Genomic DNA, 17,931 nt, shown 5'->3' with positions numbered 1-17,931 from the left:
TGTGCTTGAGTAAGAATTAATTATTTGTTTATTTTTGTCAAATTTATACAACTGCATTATCTCCTTTGTATTCTCTATTTCTTTCATTTGGACACATTTAAAGAGAAAGTCAAAAGCCAGTCAGTGTCAATCAATCAAAAGTCAAATACCACAGATTCACACTGCCTCTTCAAAACACACAATCACAGACAAATTAGGCCTCCTTGTTACAACCAGCCACTGGTTCATAGTGCCTTATTTTCCAGCAAAACCTAACCTTTGACCTACCCTTAACAGGTCAACGAGCCCTCACAGCAAGCGTCCAGGCTTCCCTGTCAATCAAGTGTGACCCCAACTCCTCCACCCCCATCCAATTATGAGCTTTTGTCAAATATTTGATTATTTTTTGGAGTGAAGAAAGAAATTCAATGGTGCAAAAAAGTGACTTAAAAACATGACAGAATAAATAACGCACAGAGATTTGTGCATACTGATGGTTCCTGCATTAAATACATATTTTGGGTGTTTTAGTGGTTGCAGGATACATATCAAATAGACCTATGCAATGCAGTGTTACTAATTATGCTAAAACCATAACAAAAATGATATAACTTTGGCTTTTGAAACACTAAAGGACCCAGAAATGATGAGATGTTTAATAATCTCTAAGTAACACTTTGAATATGTTCATTTCTTGCATGTCTCTAATGAAAGTATTATCATTTTGTTAGCATTATAATGTAAAGAGCCTTTTTGTGACAACACATATTTAATCAGAAATCAAACTCAGACTACAAACTTTATATAGCCTTGTTTAAGGTTAAAATTGGAAACTGTTAGTTTAAAAACCCTTTAGAGTAAACCTATGGCAAATTAGCCTTCCGGGTTGGCCTACTCACATTCACATCATCGTGACCGAACAGCTCTGAAAGTTAAAGACAAGGAGCTTCATTTTTACTCAGTCAAAAAACAAACAAAAAAACATGTAGATTACCTTTAAGATAAACTGTATCCGCACCACTAGCAACACCGAACGGAATTGCAAAAATTGGCTTACGTACATGAAACTACAATTAGATGAAGTATTTATACATACATAAAAAGACACTTCGCCTTTAAGAGCCTCGAGTGTACCGCCTCTGAACACGAGTGAACGATGGCGATGTTTCAGCAGCAGAGCGCGCTGTTTCACAAATAAATACAAGTGAATACATTCTAAAGTTCTCAGAAGTTCTCTTCCTCCTTCAGGCTGATGAAATTAAATGGGTTTACGTTTGATTCCAGGGTTCTCTCTAAAACGAATGATTCTCGTTTCGTGTTAAACCCATGCTCTCTGGTTCATGCTTAAGTGTTAACGGTCTCCGTAGCATTATGAAAGCAAATCCTAGTTCATTTTGCATCAGTTCAAACATGATCTAGAATAGCAGCCCTTTCTTGTATTTCAAACTGAACCCACAGAAGCAAAACAACAACAACAAAAAATAAAACATAAATCCATCTTTATGCGTGCTTGTACATGCCTGGATTCATGTTCAGCAGATTTTAGAATAATTGTCCCAACCAGTCCAAAAAAACACCATGGTATTACTATGGTATATTACTGTAGTGCTTTGCCAAATTAAGTATTATAATGGCTTTTTAGGTTTAGTGAATCTACCATTCTTATTACTGGTACTCATTGAATTCGTTTTTAAATTAAAAATATATATTTGATGATCTAAGATCGTTTTAGATTGTTATATTATTTGCCGTTTAATAGACAGCATGGTGAAAAAATTATGAAATAGTTGAATCTTAAAGTGTTTACTAACAGATACAAGATACCATCACAATCAGGATAAAATTAGGAAACTGAGAGATGCAAATGGAGTAAAGGACGAGAAAGCCAGATCCGTTTTTACCTGTTTTAATGAACCCTGATTACAGTTTTAATTACAAGAGCAAAGGAAACCACATGAGAAACTAAAGTATACATGGTTCCTTGTAACGTCAAGTTTCGTCTCTCTTTACAAAGTATTACATAACCATTGAGAGACAGATGGAAAGCTTTAAGAAAGAAGCAAAAGACCTTGAACACAAAGAAATATTTGTCTTTTTCTTACATCATCCCCTCAAAATGGAAAATATATATTTATATATGTACACAACCAAAAAAGAGAGACATTAAAATAAAAATAATGTGATAGCATTATGTCACTCATCCCTCTTCAACTGGTTTTCTTAATTATAACTAAAAACCAGCATTAATACAAAGCCAGAGCAATTTAATATCACGGTATCAAAGAGGGTAGAGGAGTACGATTTATTCAAATGTTCATCTTGAGAGGTTAAAATTAAGGTAAGGGGTACAAACGAAATACCAGCAATAATATCAACATTAAAAATGATAAATGGTAATATAAACAAAAAAAGGTATAATAAAAACAGCATGGTTTATATTGAAGAGAGCGAGAAGAAAAAGTATTTTCTAACAAATAAGGCAGCAGTCAGTTGAAATACAGATACTGAACCTGTGTAAGGCCGCCAAACAAACTCAAAAAAAGTAGTTAAAAAAAAAAAAAGAAGAAAAATGAGTGTTAAGTGTGTCAGGTCCTATACTTCCTCCTTAGATGAGGGCTAAGAGGCTGCATGTCCACTTTCTAGCTGTCAGTTTGCAGAATTGAGGTCCCTTTCTCAAGGATATGGTCGTGATGTCATTTACTACAAAGACCCTGCACTTTGCTACAAATGGAGCTGGCCGTCGCCAAACGCTAAGCCAAATAGGATGTGATACCTGTTCAATCTTGATCATCGTGGAGAAAACACAGCCTCCTACAACTAAAACACTGCAGAGAGACTGAGAGGGAGAACGCAAATGCGACGGGTCGAGTTAAAACTATACGTATTCCTTATAAGGCCGAGGACAGCTGTGCCGTTCAGGGTTCTTAACGATTGGTCAGTTGTTTAGCTTTGTCTATAAAAACACTTTTCTTTCACAGTAAAGCACTGTAGGGCCCTGAAACTAAACATCTTCCTTACATAGATTCTCCATATAGATTTACCTTCTGAAATATAATTTGTATCAAAACCAGCGTTTGTTCTTTTATCAAATATATATGTCTATAAAGTGAGAATATATGGACTCTAAATGCAAATCTTATTTAGGATAGTTTCTTTTAAGGTACAAAACTAAGTAAGGCATAAAAGCAGTGTTTGAGGTCATGTTTCTAAGGCCTCTCCTGTATGTGAGCTTGTATGTCAATAAAGCAACCCATTTAAAAGCATTGGGCGGTCAGTCTTCCGTAAAAAGGCACAAATGTTTGTTCATTTGAAGGTTTTATATTCAAAGAAAACCTATTGGATAGAGGAAAGCGATGTGGGGAGATATGCCTGAGATTTATGCCTAACAAACCAAGAAGGTTCGTGTTCTTTCCAAAATAGAAGGGTGTAGAGCATTGTATAAATGGTTTTAGGGATGATTACGAAGCTCAAACCATAAAGCGCCCTCTGATACGTTGCCCCAACATTCCTATAACGTTCCCTCAGGGTTAAAACTGCATTATAAAACAAATTAAATAAATAAGTTGGAGAAGGAATAATATGTGATCTATAATTTGTCATCCAGCTGGTGGTCATGAAGAAGGACTAACACATATATAAAATAAATCCCCCAATGTATATACACGTGTTAAGATACGTTAAGAGGTTGTCGAGTGGTCCCGTTAAGTCGGCTGAGCTCGCTGAACAGCTGGGAAAGTTGTCCAGAGCCGGTAGTGAAGGCAGTGACATGAAGGTCCTGGTTTGAAAGCGAAAGGCAAGTTGGTTCTGCAAAAAGTCTGGTGTTTGAATCTTGGTATGCAAAAAAAAAAAAAGAAGAAAGAGCATCCATATCCAAAAATTCTGAGAACTATGATTGAGTTTGAGGGTGGGGTTGGGCAGGATCTTTCCTGCATTCACTTCATCCAAGAGTGTCTGTTTAATAGTGATAATGTCCACTTGCCCGTGACCTTTAATTCCATGGACATGAATGACACGCCAAAAAAGACTTATCACAATCTAATTATTCATTATCACCATCTCTACTGATGTTTTACAGGGGTGCATCAACATCTGGTTTAGGCACTTCTGTAATCTCTTGATTTTGTTTAAAAAGGTATTGAGTTGATCCTAACGGGGAGCTTCTTGGGGGGGAAAGTGTCCAAGACTTCAACGAGACTAGTGGGATGGTGTTAGTCTAACACAGCAAACAGAAAGGAATGGGTTCAGTAAGCAAGGGACTCTGGCTAAACTTGTGGAAAGGGCCTGGTTACTTAAAAAGCATTAAAAAAAAAGATGTCAGTATTAATTTTTAGTGTTGCAACATCTTGAAGTGAGTGAACCTGCATGTACAGAAGTTTGAAAGATGGTTCGGGCATCTGAACTTGCTGAACGGATGGTCTTCACGTAACTTCTGAGAGCAACAGTTGCCTTCAGCCTGTGAGGAGGACAGCTCTGTTTTGCTAAGTTTGTGTGTTTGACCACGTCCTCTTCAGCAAACGTTGTTTTCTAAAGACAGCTGTGCCGTTGCTCGCTGCAGCTCAGAGCTCACTCTCCTCTGGCCGGTCCCCAGGGGTGCAACTAAAGTGTTCGGGCTCTTCCGGTCTCCATTTTCCTCACCCAGTTTGGGCTCCACCTCCTGGTTAAGCTCCTCCCTCTCTGCCCTGCTCTTCTTATCCTCAGCCTCTTCGGTTCCCGCCTCCATCCGCTGGTCCTCACTCCAGCGGCGTTTAAAACGCAGCTTCAGAGGGATGCAGAGTGTACCCCCAGGGCTGATGGGAGCGCCCTGGCCCAGGTTTAGCTCCCTGGGTTCTGCTTTTAGACCTAGAAGATTCGGCCCAACCCCTAAGGTAGGGGCAGCTGGGGTCTTGAAGACATCTTCCTCAAGATCGTCATCATCTGTCATACGATCGTGGTTGGGTGGAGGGGCAAGGCCACCATTGGGGTGGGGAGGGGAAAATACATCACATTCATCATCTTCATGCTCCTCCTCGCTGATGTCGGTGACCTCGACTTCTTCCTCCGACTCCATGTCTGAGATGGGCTCAACCTAAAGGAGGAAACAATTGGAGAGTTACAGAAAGCCCTTTAATTCTCAAAGAAGCTACAGTTCTTCAGAATTAATTTTAAGGTGAACATACCTTGATCTTTGGTGGACCACCTGGGGTTGAATTGTTGGTCATCATTCCAGATGAGGCAGAGTTTGAGGACGAACCAGACTCCCCACTGTACGAGAAAGAAGCAGCGGCACTTCCAGAATTCGGAGCATGTCCTGCCGAGGTTGGCCCTTCTCTCTGTTTGCGGCCCAGTGGTGGTGGCTGTAACTTAAACTTGAAAGGAGATAGATGAGTCTCCTCAGCCTGGTGGTGCAGAGGGTGACTTGACAGGTGTGGACCAACACCCACTGGCCCTCCCAGTCCCTTGTCTGGGCGTTGGGGCTGGGGGATGATAATGTTGGGGTAGTGCAAGAAAGCACGGGGGCTCAGATGATAGTTGTAGACACTCTGAGTGTGAGCTTGAAGATAGCGCTTCATGTCTTCTGGATTGAACGAGAAGTGGGAGCCCAGCATGGGTGAAAGGGATGGAGAAGGTGTGTAGGGCATGTGAGATGTAGGGGTCATGGAGAGAGCTGGTGAAAGAGCAGGACCCAGCAAGCCTCCAGGGCCTGGGAGAGGGGACACTGGGAATGGGGACAAGGAATCAGGGTGGACCCTGTGTGTGGGCACATGGGGCCCGCTCCTGGTGAGCCCAGCTGGGTTGGGCGGTGCACCATAGACACGGAACAAGGAGTCGTGGGACAAGCGTGGATGGAGCAGGTTTCTAAAGGCACGGTCAGCCGGGCGGTCATCGCCAGGAGCTATGCCAGTTTCTTCAAGCTCCGAGTTGGTGGAGGTGCCATCGCTGCAGTCAGAGACAGAGCCACGAGCTATGCGTCGAGGCACAGCACTGAAGACACCTGGACTGCGCAGGTCCTCACTGGGAGAGAGGACGTCCGATGGCGTGGATGGAGGGAAGCGGAAGTGAGTGCTAACTCCAGATGGGACAGGTGGAGCACTTTGTGGAACACCAGAACCTAAGGAAAAGGTTAAGAAATTTTAATAGCTGAAGACTTCTTTTACTTTATATATATGAAACTAAATGAGTTTCAGAAAGATTAAGATTTAGAAGCAGGGATCTTCACCTGCAGAGCCCATGTCAATGAATGGATAGTTGACCAGCACCAGCTTGTTGAAGTTGAACTTGTAGGTGAATCTTTTCCCTTTGGTCTTGTGCAAAATCCTTTTGTTGTAGTAGTATCTGCAGAGACAGTGTTGGCATGGTTACACACTTGTTAAAGCCATTATTAGGAGTCACAATTTGTTGAAGGCCACCCATTTTTATGTATTTGACATTCTCACACTTGCCAAACTTTGCACAGGCAATGACCAGTTTAGAGGTGAAAAGTTTTTACAACATTGAATTTGCATGTTTCCTAAGGTGATCAGTTTTCAAAACACAGAACACATCAACTTCCTAGTTTTCTTTCAATAAGTGATGCATCGAAAATGAAATTTCTTGGCTGAAACCGAAAACTCAGTGCCGAAAACCAAAACCAAATTAACTTCTGAAAACCAATAAATTATATTAATATAATATTTTTGAGTGACTTTACAATAGCCAATATTTCAGTAAAATCAATAAATTGAACACAGTACTATGAAGTTTCTATAATGTAAATTATAGATCATGTTAAATTTACAATGTTTTCACCTTGACTATCTGATACACTGTGTGAGATATATTCTGAATGAAGAAACATGGAAAAGTGGTGTACACAAGATGTTTAGGTGAAACGATCACATACTGCAGCTGTCAGGACGTAAAATTTCAGACCAGCATTTCCAAAGAGAGAAAAACCAAACCCTTTTCAGTTAAAGCCTGATGTAATTATCTGTATCATTAAGGAGTACTCAAGGTTATTGTATATAACATACACATGTTAAATTCTTACACACATGAAAGGATTCAGCCAACCAGAATCAGATATGTGCAGAGCAGATACGTGACACTGTGGCCATCTGAAGCTTCAGATGTTTAAATGATTTATGGATTCAATGTGTTTAATTAAGACGTCACAGAGGGTGCTGAAAGTGCATGTGTGAGAAAACAGGATTGTGATATACAATGATGTGTGAATTGGGGCACTGAAAAGTTCACAGGCACATACTCGACAGAGAAAAGGGCACACACACATGAACACAACACTTACACATGCACAACCCCGCTCTTTGAAGTGCATTTGAACTTGCTTCAAAAGACCACAAAAACTCGAAGTGTTTTTTGCACATGTGTGTTGTGCAGTCATTCACATACATGGAGTACATATGCTGTTGAGTAAAAATACAGAATACTTCTGTTTACTTTCACCATGCAAAACAGACGACATCCATCAAGAAAGCAGCTTTCTGGCTATATCATGGTCTACAAGCAGCATCAGGTTAACAGATAAAAACAACAAATGTGTACATGTTGTTTTGAACTGTCTTGGTCTGAAGTCTGTTCATTTTCAACAGCTCAACAATTGGATGCCTGTGCAGCCAAGAGTCTGTCTGAATGGTGTTTGAGTTTTAAAGAACACGTGCAACCTCTTAGGTATAGATGAAAAGAGTGAGCAGAGAGAGAATGCCTTCAGGCATTTCCTTCCCAAATAACTAGATCCACACTGAATGTTTTTTTTTTGTTTGTTTTTTTTATATCCTAATTTAAAATTGATTATAAACTCTTTCAAAATGCAATTATATACTTACAAAAAAAAAAGTACCATGGTAATATCACATGATGTGTTGATGGACCTTAAATAAATATGGCACTCTTTCAGTATCATGGTATATCCCAAAGAACAATGGTTGCCAGGGTGTTGCTAAGAAGTTGCTAGTGTATTCCGGTTGGTTGCTAGGCTGTTGCTTACTGGCCAAACACCAAAATTTTGTAATTAGGCATCTGAGCAAAACCTTTAACTTAAGAATAAGTATAGTGATGAAGATGAAAAATTCATAGATGAAAGATGAAACATATTACTAGGGATGTACCATGAAAATTTAGGCCGTTAACGATAATTTTTCATATATGAAAGCCGATAACCGATATATATTGGCCGATAACTCTAAATCCAAATTCTTATATAATTTTAGAGAGCCTAATTACAAAAAACAAAAGTCTCAGCATTAAAAGCCATGTCCCAAGCACACAATTATAGTGTTTTCATTATAGTTTTATGTAGCCTATATGACAGACTTGCGCTGCACATGCTGCACTGAACTATTTTCCTTCTTTGAAGTAATTCCAATCATATTTCAAGCAATTCAAAACCATCATAGTGAACAGTGCACATCTGAAGTGTTGCAGCTGAACGAAATGCAGTTGCAGTTGACGCTAATATCAAAAATTAACATTTCGGCAGATACCGATATGGTGGCCGATATATCGAGCATTCCAAAATTTAATAAATGATGGGCAATCAAATTTAGCATAAGTCTGCAAAGGTTATGTCAGTGAAACGGATTCTGTTTGGGCCTAAAAATTACCTTCAAATTCACAATTATGTAAATGAAGAAAATCAGGTCAAAAGAGAATGTGTGTGCCTGTCTGCTTTGCGTTTTCTGAGTTAACTAAGAGGATGTGTTTTGTGTCCTCCACATGTGCTGAACAGAGGCGAGTTCTCTCCTTTTCTCAGCAGTCTTCACGCTCTCTGCTGTGACGCTGAAGAACTTTCTGCTTCACATCTGAACCATACACAGCTTTCTGTTGCCTTTATTCTTCCCCCTACCTTCCTCTTCCATTCATATGTTCATATCTCTGAGAAATGAAAGAGTTCTCGGAAGTGGAGGACACAAACTAGTCCTGTAAGTGAAGGTTGATGAGCGCTAAGTGGGCTTCATTATTCTAGGATGGTAAAGGCAGGTTCAGCAGGTTTGAGTGGGCATCCGCAGGTTGCCATGGCGACCGGTCCAAAGCGCTGAATAACACGAGACAGACAAACAGGCAACTGGACAGATTGCAATTGACAGAAGAGTACGGAAAAAGGCAAAGGCGGAAAAATGGTGTAACACAGAAAGATAAACAAAGCCGAAGTGTTGTTGAACACAAAGTCAGTTGACATAAGAACACATAAAGTCATCAGAAACAAAGCACTCTAGACTTTGAGCTAGCAGCTGTAGTTTACAGCTACAAAATGTTATTGGCTTGCCATCTACTACCTACATAGGCATCATCCTAACTGAAATGGGCTTCATAAGTGAGTGATCTGAAATGCTCTTCATGTGAAGCAAATCCGTTAATGGTCACTTAGGCATACCACACAAATAACACTAAAATGAACAACAAGAGAGACTTGACTAACGTTCACAGTTGATGTTTATAATCTGAAGTTCCTAATCTATCATACTCTTTTATGTTAGCATAACAGTCAGTCGATACATAAGAACAACAAATATGCAGTTGATCATAGATTCTGGTGTTAACATTTAGCTAGTCCTCAAATATGCTAAAAATTAGGTCTACTAATAAACACAAGAAATTACCACAATCTAATATGCAGCATATATCTGATATTTATTTGGCGTAGTTGCTATGGCGTTATCTGTATGTTGCTAAGTAATCATGTTGCAACAAGTGATAAGGCCCATTTACACAAAGGATAACTATAATGATAACTGTAAAGTTTTATTAATTGTTTTAATTCTAATTCTCATAGCTTAAGTGGTAAAAAAAAAAAAAAAAAAAAAAATTGGAATCATTTACAGGATTTTTTTTCAGCTGATGAATGTCAAAAACATTGTCTTTCAATCCAAATCTACCCAACTTTAGTAAGCTAATAATAACTGCAATGCGCTTATAATATAGAGAATATTGTCCATCGGTGTGGATGCTAATATAGTTATCGTTCTTGGTGAGAACAGGCCTATACTCTAAATAATCAAAAATGTATAATCTACTGGTTTCCTGACCCCACCTTGGATGAAATTTTAACTGAGCTTGTTGCAGTGTCTTAACCAAGATTTTGGCCAAAAAAGATATCCTACCGTTTTGTAGTTAACCCTTTAGAGTAGCCACTGCATCAGTAGACTGGAGTAACAAGCACAATTGCAATTACGAATGATTTAAAAGGCAGATTTAGTCTTTACCTGAGCGCTCGGCTGAGCTTGTCATAATTCATCTGGGGCTTGCACTTGCGGGCGCCCCACAGTCGTGCCACCTCGTCCGGGTCTTTGATGACGAACTCGCCGTAATCCCCCTGCCAGGCGATGACATCATGGTACTCCTCCTTCCGCAGCAGCTCCAGGATGAAGTGCCACAACTGGATCTGTCTGGAACCAGGACTCGACTCCGGCTTGTAGGCCCAGTCTGGGAAGGCAAACCCTAGAGGTCAGACACAAAAACACTTGAGTCTTGCCACTTCGACTCAATCTAGTCAATGTTTGGTGAGAGTAAGTTTCACCACATCTAATCTCGATTAATAAGGGGGACGTATTACTTCTGCAGTCTGTTAAATAACAGTAAGCCAAGGGAACAATGTGTTTCCAAGGCTGTAGGCCTTTATGCAGACTAAAGGCTGATTTATACTTCTGCGCCGGACATACGCCGTAGCCTCTACGCCAGTTTTCATTTATCCTTCTGCGTAGTTGTCCGCATTGACGTGTAATTACACATGCAGACTGCTACTAGGCAGCGTCCATGGGCATATTGATGGTGCAACCCACAGTATCAAGGCAAAAGGAGGAAATGCGACGCTATCGAAGATTTTTGTTTTACCTGAGGGAGGGGTTCTAGCAGACCAATCACAAGGCGGTCCACGTAGAATTGACGCGTTGTTACGTTTTTGGAGAGGTGCACGTTAGGCTACGCGTTCTACACAGCCTACGGCATAGCTATGGTGTAGGTTCGACACAGAAGTACAACTTAGCCTCAACTTTCCTGAATTTTAGTCTGGTAAAAGTTTGTATGCAATTCCTTTCTCTCAATCATCTCTGAGTATGAATAAGTTGAATAAGTTGTCAGAATTCCATAGTGTCTAGTTAACAAGCGCTTCAATCAAGAATCCTTGAGGCAGTAGTCAAAACAACACTCATAAACACACACACACACACACACACACACACACACACACACACACACACACACGGTATACAATCTCCACTTTTAGACTCAATACTTGCAGAAAAAGAAGAAAATAAGCAGGAGGTTGCTGGAGGCGAGACAAAAACATGGTGTGACTTTGAGGGTCTTATGTCTCATTACAGAAACTGTTTGTGCTTTGGGACGTTAACATGGACAGACGGTTACACAACATGCTAAGTGACAGACCTATTACAAATTCATGCACAACGCTGAGTCAACGTGACGGCGGAAAAGCTCTTTGAAACAAGCCTGTCAAACACATCGGAGAAACACCTGACAGTTTGCCGTTGGCGTGCTTGGTCAAGTATGAAAAAGCAAAGTCTGCAGACACAATAAGAATGAGGTGCAGTATTTCTGCTGACTCTAAATTAGACACGATTTCCTATTAGGAAAGAAAAAACTAAACCAGAGAACACAACAATGAACCAAGATTATATCTCTTAGGCGCACCATGTCAGGTGGGAACGACTGAAAATAACAGCATAATTCCCACACTCGCACACAAAAGAGAAAGAGAGGGTCTTGGCGCACGACGTGTTGTTGTACTCAGTGGAATGCCCCTTTCAGATGGTTCAGAGCTTGGCTGCTTATAAAGCCTATCACAGTGTTAAGTAGCGAATGCAGAACAGCTCAGCAGTACCGCCACCGCCAACTGCACACATGTGCTGCAGGGACGCACGCTGCGCAGGGGGGCGGTAGGATGACTTGGACATCGTGGGCTGGTACTAACTGTCCGTGACAACTGCTAAACAGTCGGCAATGTGGCTTGACTCATGACTGAGATGTTTGGTTTAAAGATCTAGCAAATCGGAGATGTAAAACTGACTTGGCCCACTGAAAAGAAGCAGATCAGTTAGACTACTTGATATAAGCACATGGTTAACCCAGAGGTAATTAATACTGTCATATGGGCAACAAGTCAGTAATTATACAAATTTAAGTTTTACAAAATTCAAGTTCACAAAATGTGGTTCATGTATAAAGTAATTAAAACTTAAGTAACAGCTCAGTAGTGAGACAAATGTTGATTCACTAACTACTCAAGTGGATTCAGCAAGTTCAGTCAGCCCAATCATTTATCAAACCAGCTTATGAAAGTCACTTACTAATAAATCAGACAACACTTCTGATTTCAGCAAATAAGAGACATTCAATCATGAAATCGCACTGCTCTGGTTGTCCTGTATGATGTTGATTCACTAAAAATAACCAGTCTTTAACTCATGAATCAATTCAACAGAAAGATGCGTTCTCACCATCAAAATAGTCTTCTCAACATTCAATTCTGACTGCAAACACTTAATTCACAACATAAGTAAAATATGATTCCTTTTTCTGGCTGTTGGAAGTTTCAGCAATGCAGGACACCCTGGAAATAATACTGTTTACTGGTTGACATTAAAAAAAACAATAAAAAAGACTCTCCACCAAATGAGCCTGTAATTTCAGGCCTTTACACAAAGAGGTTTGTAGGAATGAGACTTCAAAAAGTCTCCAGATCCTCAAGTTTAATGCATTTCCCACCATTCATTCCAATTTTACCAAGACATGTCACACTAAACAGATCATATATGATTAGTCGTGTGTTTGTGGGCTCAGACCTCCACCGAGCGAGTGGGCACACAGCAACACAAAGCTTCCCACAGTGGGTGCGCGTCAGCACTGACTCACGGCGTATGCGTGAGTGTATTTGTCATTCAGCTTTCAGAAGAAGTGCGCCTTTTCCCTCCGCTCTCATACCTTTTTCTCTCGTGCGTTGGGTCCCTGGCTCCCATACCATCTCCTAGCAACAAGACACTTTAGTGCTATAAATACACGTATAGCAAAGAGAATTTTTATCTCAATCAATTAATGAAATCAAAATGCAAAAGCTATAGTAAAAATATCCAAAGTACATTTGATTCTAATACACGAAGGCAGATTAAAAGAAAAAAAAGAAAAGAAAATTAATTTACTCAACTTCGCATATGGTTTTAAACCTGTATGACTTCCTTCATTGAAACACAAAGGATAATTTGAAAAATGCCTTAGTGTCTTTTTGTCACTTTGACAGTGTCTTTTTTGTTCCCAGTGGGCTTCAATGTTTTTTTGTACGCCATTGACATGGCGTATGACATGTATGGACAAAAACAGTTCTTCAAAATATCATCTTTGCAGAAGAAAGTCATACAAGTTTGAAACAACCTTTGAGAGTGAGTAAATGATGACAGGTTAAAATTTTTTGGGTGACATATCCTCAAGTCAATTAGCTATTTATTGCTATATCATTGATAGGTGGTTCAAAATAAGTCTGTGATGTTTTTTGATTGCATCAAAAAAACAATAACCTACTCAAGCCAGACAATTTGACTGTACCAGGACGAGTTACATGCCAAATTTTAATACATAAGCCCAGTTTTCTTTTTAACTCTCTAAGCAGCAACAGTAATAGTAATGTTTGCCTTACAAAGAGTGAATGAGAAAGCCACTGGCAGCATGTTGACGATCAACAGGTTGACGTTCTTTAATAAGAAGTAGGGACATAAAATAAACCCCTGGCGCGGGCTAAACGGCAGACTCTGGGGAGGGCCGAGGACTGACTTTATAAGAAACCGCTTTGAGGTACTTTCAAACAAACCAGTGTGCCATAACACACTCTTTTTTTCACTCAAGACCACAAGCCCACAAGACAACTTAGCGCGTGCACACAAACACGCTAAATCAAAGCGCAATAACAGCTAAAACAGGCACGTCCCCTGGTGTCAGTGGGTTCTGCTGGGACTGCTGTTTCTCTGACGGTTACTGTCACTAATGGGTATGGAGTCAGGAGACCGCCAGACAAAACCCTCGCTTGACAGGGCCCTGTACACACACTTAGAAAAACAATATGACATAAGCATTACATGATAGCACCTGTACAAACTGTACCGGCACCAAAAAACAAACCGGCTGACAAACATTACACGCAAGGTAGGGGAAATTGGACACTAACATCCGTCTTGGCCTCGTTCTTTTGCCCTTTCTGTAGGCAAAGTCTGTAAAAACACCACCTATTGCCGTCGTCTCTGTTTGCGATTAGTGCTCAATGCAACAGCTCTTTTTATGGTGAAGCCGTGACGCAAGTACGAAAAAGAAAACAAAAAAGTCGTCCTCTGCATCGCTGGTCTGTATTTAAAGGCTCAGAAATGTTTAGGGCCCCCGCGCTCATTCGTTCTGTTTCTCTCCATCTCTCCCCCACTTCCCTCCCTTCCTCCTATTCTTTGTGGGCTCTATATTTAGGCAGAGGAAAAGGTCGTTCTCCATCTACTAATGATGGTGGCGACAGGGAAAAAAAATGGCACGAGTGTGTGCCAGCTTGAATGTGTGCAGTATGAGTAATACAAAAGAACCACGAGCAGCTCTGCTGCCTAAATGCTCGTCTTACAATCGACAGTGTCACTCTGCCTTGCACAGGGCAGAAAAATACTGAATGATACGCGACACTTCGGCGTCCATCTGCACATGTTCAACAGTTGTTCGCATTGATCCGAGCTGCGTAGAATGAGTAGGCTAAGTGTTGTTTTGGACTAACGAGAACGCCCCGGATGGAAAATACAACAGAACCCTGCAAAATGCATGTTTATGTGTCTCACATTCTCCCGAGGCAAAATAGATCTCACCTTCTTGTTTGCGTTAAGACGACTCATCTGGGTGATACCTGGAGGCTACTTGGTTTAGATGCACATAATCAGTGATTCACAGTCATGTAATAGTGACATAATGATGCAGTTTTATCAATATTCATTTGGGGATACTTTTAACAGCATTTCCATGCTCAAAAACTATTGCTTGTCACATCAAGACTGAGTGTCAAGACAGAGCTATTTAATTAGCATTTAAACTTCATAAAAAAATCAAGACCCTGTTTTGAGGAGTGTGATTCATTTCCACAGATCAGTTCTTTGTTTTTGTGCGTTTCAATAAATCACTAATTCAACAATTAGTTTGCTCAATCACTCAAAAAGAAAAATATAATTAACAAAAATATAATTAAAAAACAAATTTCCCTAACAAGTTAGGGAATAATGCTGTAAAAAATATTTTAAATGATTGTTTTTTTGTTTTTGTTTTACAAAACTACTCGAGCATTTAGAGTAAAAAACATAACAGGGCTGATTACAATAAACACAACTTTAATGTTCATTGGTGTGGATCGACAATAAGGACTGCCCAATGGCCTGTGGTCAGCATGAACAATGCAAGAGTTGACAGAACTGTCACTAGCCGCGTTTCCATTACCCTTCAAATTGCTCAAATTGAAATTGCGAATTGAAAATACGCTTAATGGAAACAAGCGATTTTCGCAAAAACTCCCATTTATCGCAAAAAAGTTTTTCCGCTCGCATGAGGTGGTTTTTCAGGCAATTCAAAAAAGAAATATTTCGCAGAACTGCAATAGAAACAGTTTTTGCGCATTTACGGGTCACCTGACGTAGATGACGCGGTGTGTTTGGACAGAAAACGAGACAGAGTTCTTTATTAAACTCATATAAGACAAAAGAATTACAGGAATAATGGATTCTAAACCTCAAATAAATGCCACAATCAAGACCTCGAAGCAGATATGAGGGAGAAACACCCAGAAACAGCTCATATGTGCCGCTCACAAGTATAATAAGGGTCGTTCTTTACCATTAATGCTTGGAAAACACACATACATCTCCTTTGATTAATAATAATGGCTAGTGCAGTGGCTGGGATATAGTACATAAACTTAACAACGTCCGTTGCCATGGTTTTTGGAATGACTTTACTTATCGCGAGAGGAAAAAAATTGACGTTTTAGTCGCATAACATCGGTTAATGGAAACGCCGTCATTTCGCAATCGTTTTTTGTCGACATTTAGAAGAAAAAAATAATTTAAAAACGCAAAAGTTTTGCGCAAATCTGTAATGGAAACACGCCTACTGTCCCCATCGGGGCAAGGTGGCATCGTCACGAAAGTTTATCATTTGCACGTTTTTAAGCCCTGCCAATTTAAATATTCAAGCCCAAGAAGATGCAAAAGTGAACTTAATTCGGTACTCGTACGCTGTGTGAGAAGTTTTGTGTGCACAACACGCACATGCCCAGAAACCAAGCTGCATCTCAGAAAACACACGAATACCGAATTAAGTTCTCCTTCAAGTCTTTTTGCACTTGAACGGACAAATTCACACAAAATTGCTAAAATCTCGTCTTGGCGAGTTTCCTAGTTGGCTTAAGTGGACGTTAACAGTTAATTGAAACAGTGAATTGAAAACACTCACTTTGCTCCGCACCGTTATGAATGCCAGTGCGGCTGTGGGCATTTCACTTTAGTTTTCAAACTAGCGAATTAAAAGCGAGGTGCAAAAGAGTGGATCGCCTGTGACTGACTGTACTCGTCGTCTGACTGTATGCACCGAGTCGTGGCGGTTCGAGGTGAATACATGTACCGCAACACCCCTAATATGCTGTGTTATTTTACATTTGATTACTTTATTCAATTTCTGTACCTGAAAACTACTGTTAGACCTATCTGAAAAACACTGTTTATTTTGTATCTTTGTTCTATTGTATTTATTTGTGCTATTGCCTGTAGTTAGATTTTTTTTTTGTTCTTACTTTAAATAACTTTCAATAACAACTTCACTTGTCTCTAATAAAAGTTTTAAATTTATATTAGTTAGACTTAGTTTTTGCAGTTGTATCGAAATTTTAATAGATAGTGAAATTTCACTGGTATGTATTGTTGGTGTCATAACCTTTATTTTTAGCATATTTACCACTATATTTAGCATTGAGCCCTGTATTGTTCTCATTCTTGGTGTGAACGGACCTTTACACAGGGAAACTGTGATCCCACTAGGGCTGTAACGATTCCTCGATTAAAGTCGAGTACTCGATTTAAAAAAATCCTCGATTGCAATTTACCCGTGTCGAGTAACCGGCAAAATACCGGAAGTGGCGCATTCCACAGACGAGAGTCCATGAACCGCATTACACAGTTTTCTAAGGCTACGCGATATATTTAAATGTTTACAATCATGATATTGTGAAATCACAAAGGCTAAGATTAAGTTAAATAAATATATGCGCTGTTTTTTTTCTCCCACAGAGAAGCATGACGGTTGAATTATTTACATGCGTGCAGATTGTGTTAAAAATAGGCCTACCTCAGCTCCGTTCACAGTAAACGCTGCTCCACACGTATACTCAGTCTCTGCATGTGCTGTTTGTTTAAGTTTCCAATAATGTGCATTTGGGAACGCAAAACCCCGGACGCGTGTTTCATAGTAACTTACTGTCATCATTTATATGCGTGGAGCGTCTCGGGTTTCTCAAACTCCATCTTTGCATGCTGTGAGTTTGTGTGGCTTATAACGTTCATCTGCACGCAGTCTGCGCCGTTTCACAAGATTCGTAATGCAGCTCATTTATAAATCTACGCCAACACAGGAGAATACATAAGTATGTTTCTGAATATATTCAGAAATATATTCGCAATCGCATATATTCTCATGTGCGAATTGTTGTTCATCGCGATTTCAAAATAAAAGTTTAACCCTTGCACTGCTTGCATGTTTTGACGTGCACATGTTCTTTTCAAGAAATTACGGCAGCTGTTGCATTTCTATCGTACAGAAGTGACCAAATATGAAAGATTAAGTTGACATTTGAATTAAATGTTATGTTTATTAGTTATCATATATTTTACATGGTGTATTTTAACAGCGTTGTTCAATAAAACCCATATGATTACTTTGATACTTTATTTGAACCAATAATTATTGCTTGTT

General features: G+C 39.8%; 1 protein-coding gene across 2 annotated transcripts in view; it reads right to left on the bottom strand.

The window, feature by feature from the left end:
• Window positions 1–1,869: 1,869 nt before the first annotated feature.
• The window catches only part of erf (Ets2 repressor factor), a 31,002-nt gene continuing 14,940 nt past the window's right edge, over window positions 1,870–17,931 (bottom strand). The window contains exons 2-5 of one of the 2 annotated variants that reach the window (XM_082186193.1): window positions 10,158–10,392; window positions 6,176–6,291; window positions 5,136–6,067; window positions 1,870–5,044 (exon numbers count right to left, since the gene is read on the bottom strand). In XM_082186193.1, coding sequence (XP_082042319.1) covers window positions 4,487–5,044; window positions 5,136–6,067; window positions 6,176–6,291; window positions 10,158–10,392 — 1,841 coding nt within the window. In that variant the 3' untranslated portion in view covers window positions 1,870–4,486. The remainder of the gene's footprint in view (window positions 5,045–5,135; window positions 6,068–6,175; window positions 6,292–10,157; window positions 10,393–17,931) is intronic. The other variant, XM_082186194.1, reaches the window with a different exon arrangement.

This window comes from Leuciscus leuciscus (assembly GCF_965113295.1).
Source record: "Leuciscus leuciscus genome assembly, chromosome: 12".
NCBI classification, from domain to species: domain Eukaryota; kingdom Metazoa; phylum Chordata; class Actinopteri; order Cypriniformes; family Leuciscidae; genus Leuciscus; species Leuciscus leuciscus.
Note: the sequence above shows the minus strand (reverse complement) of the source record. Positions and strands in the feature narration are given on the sequence as shown.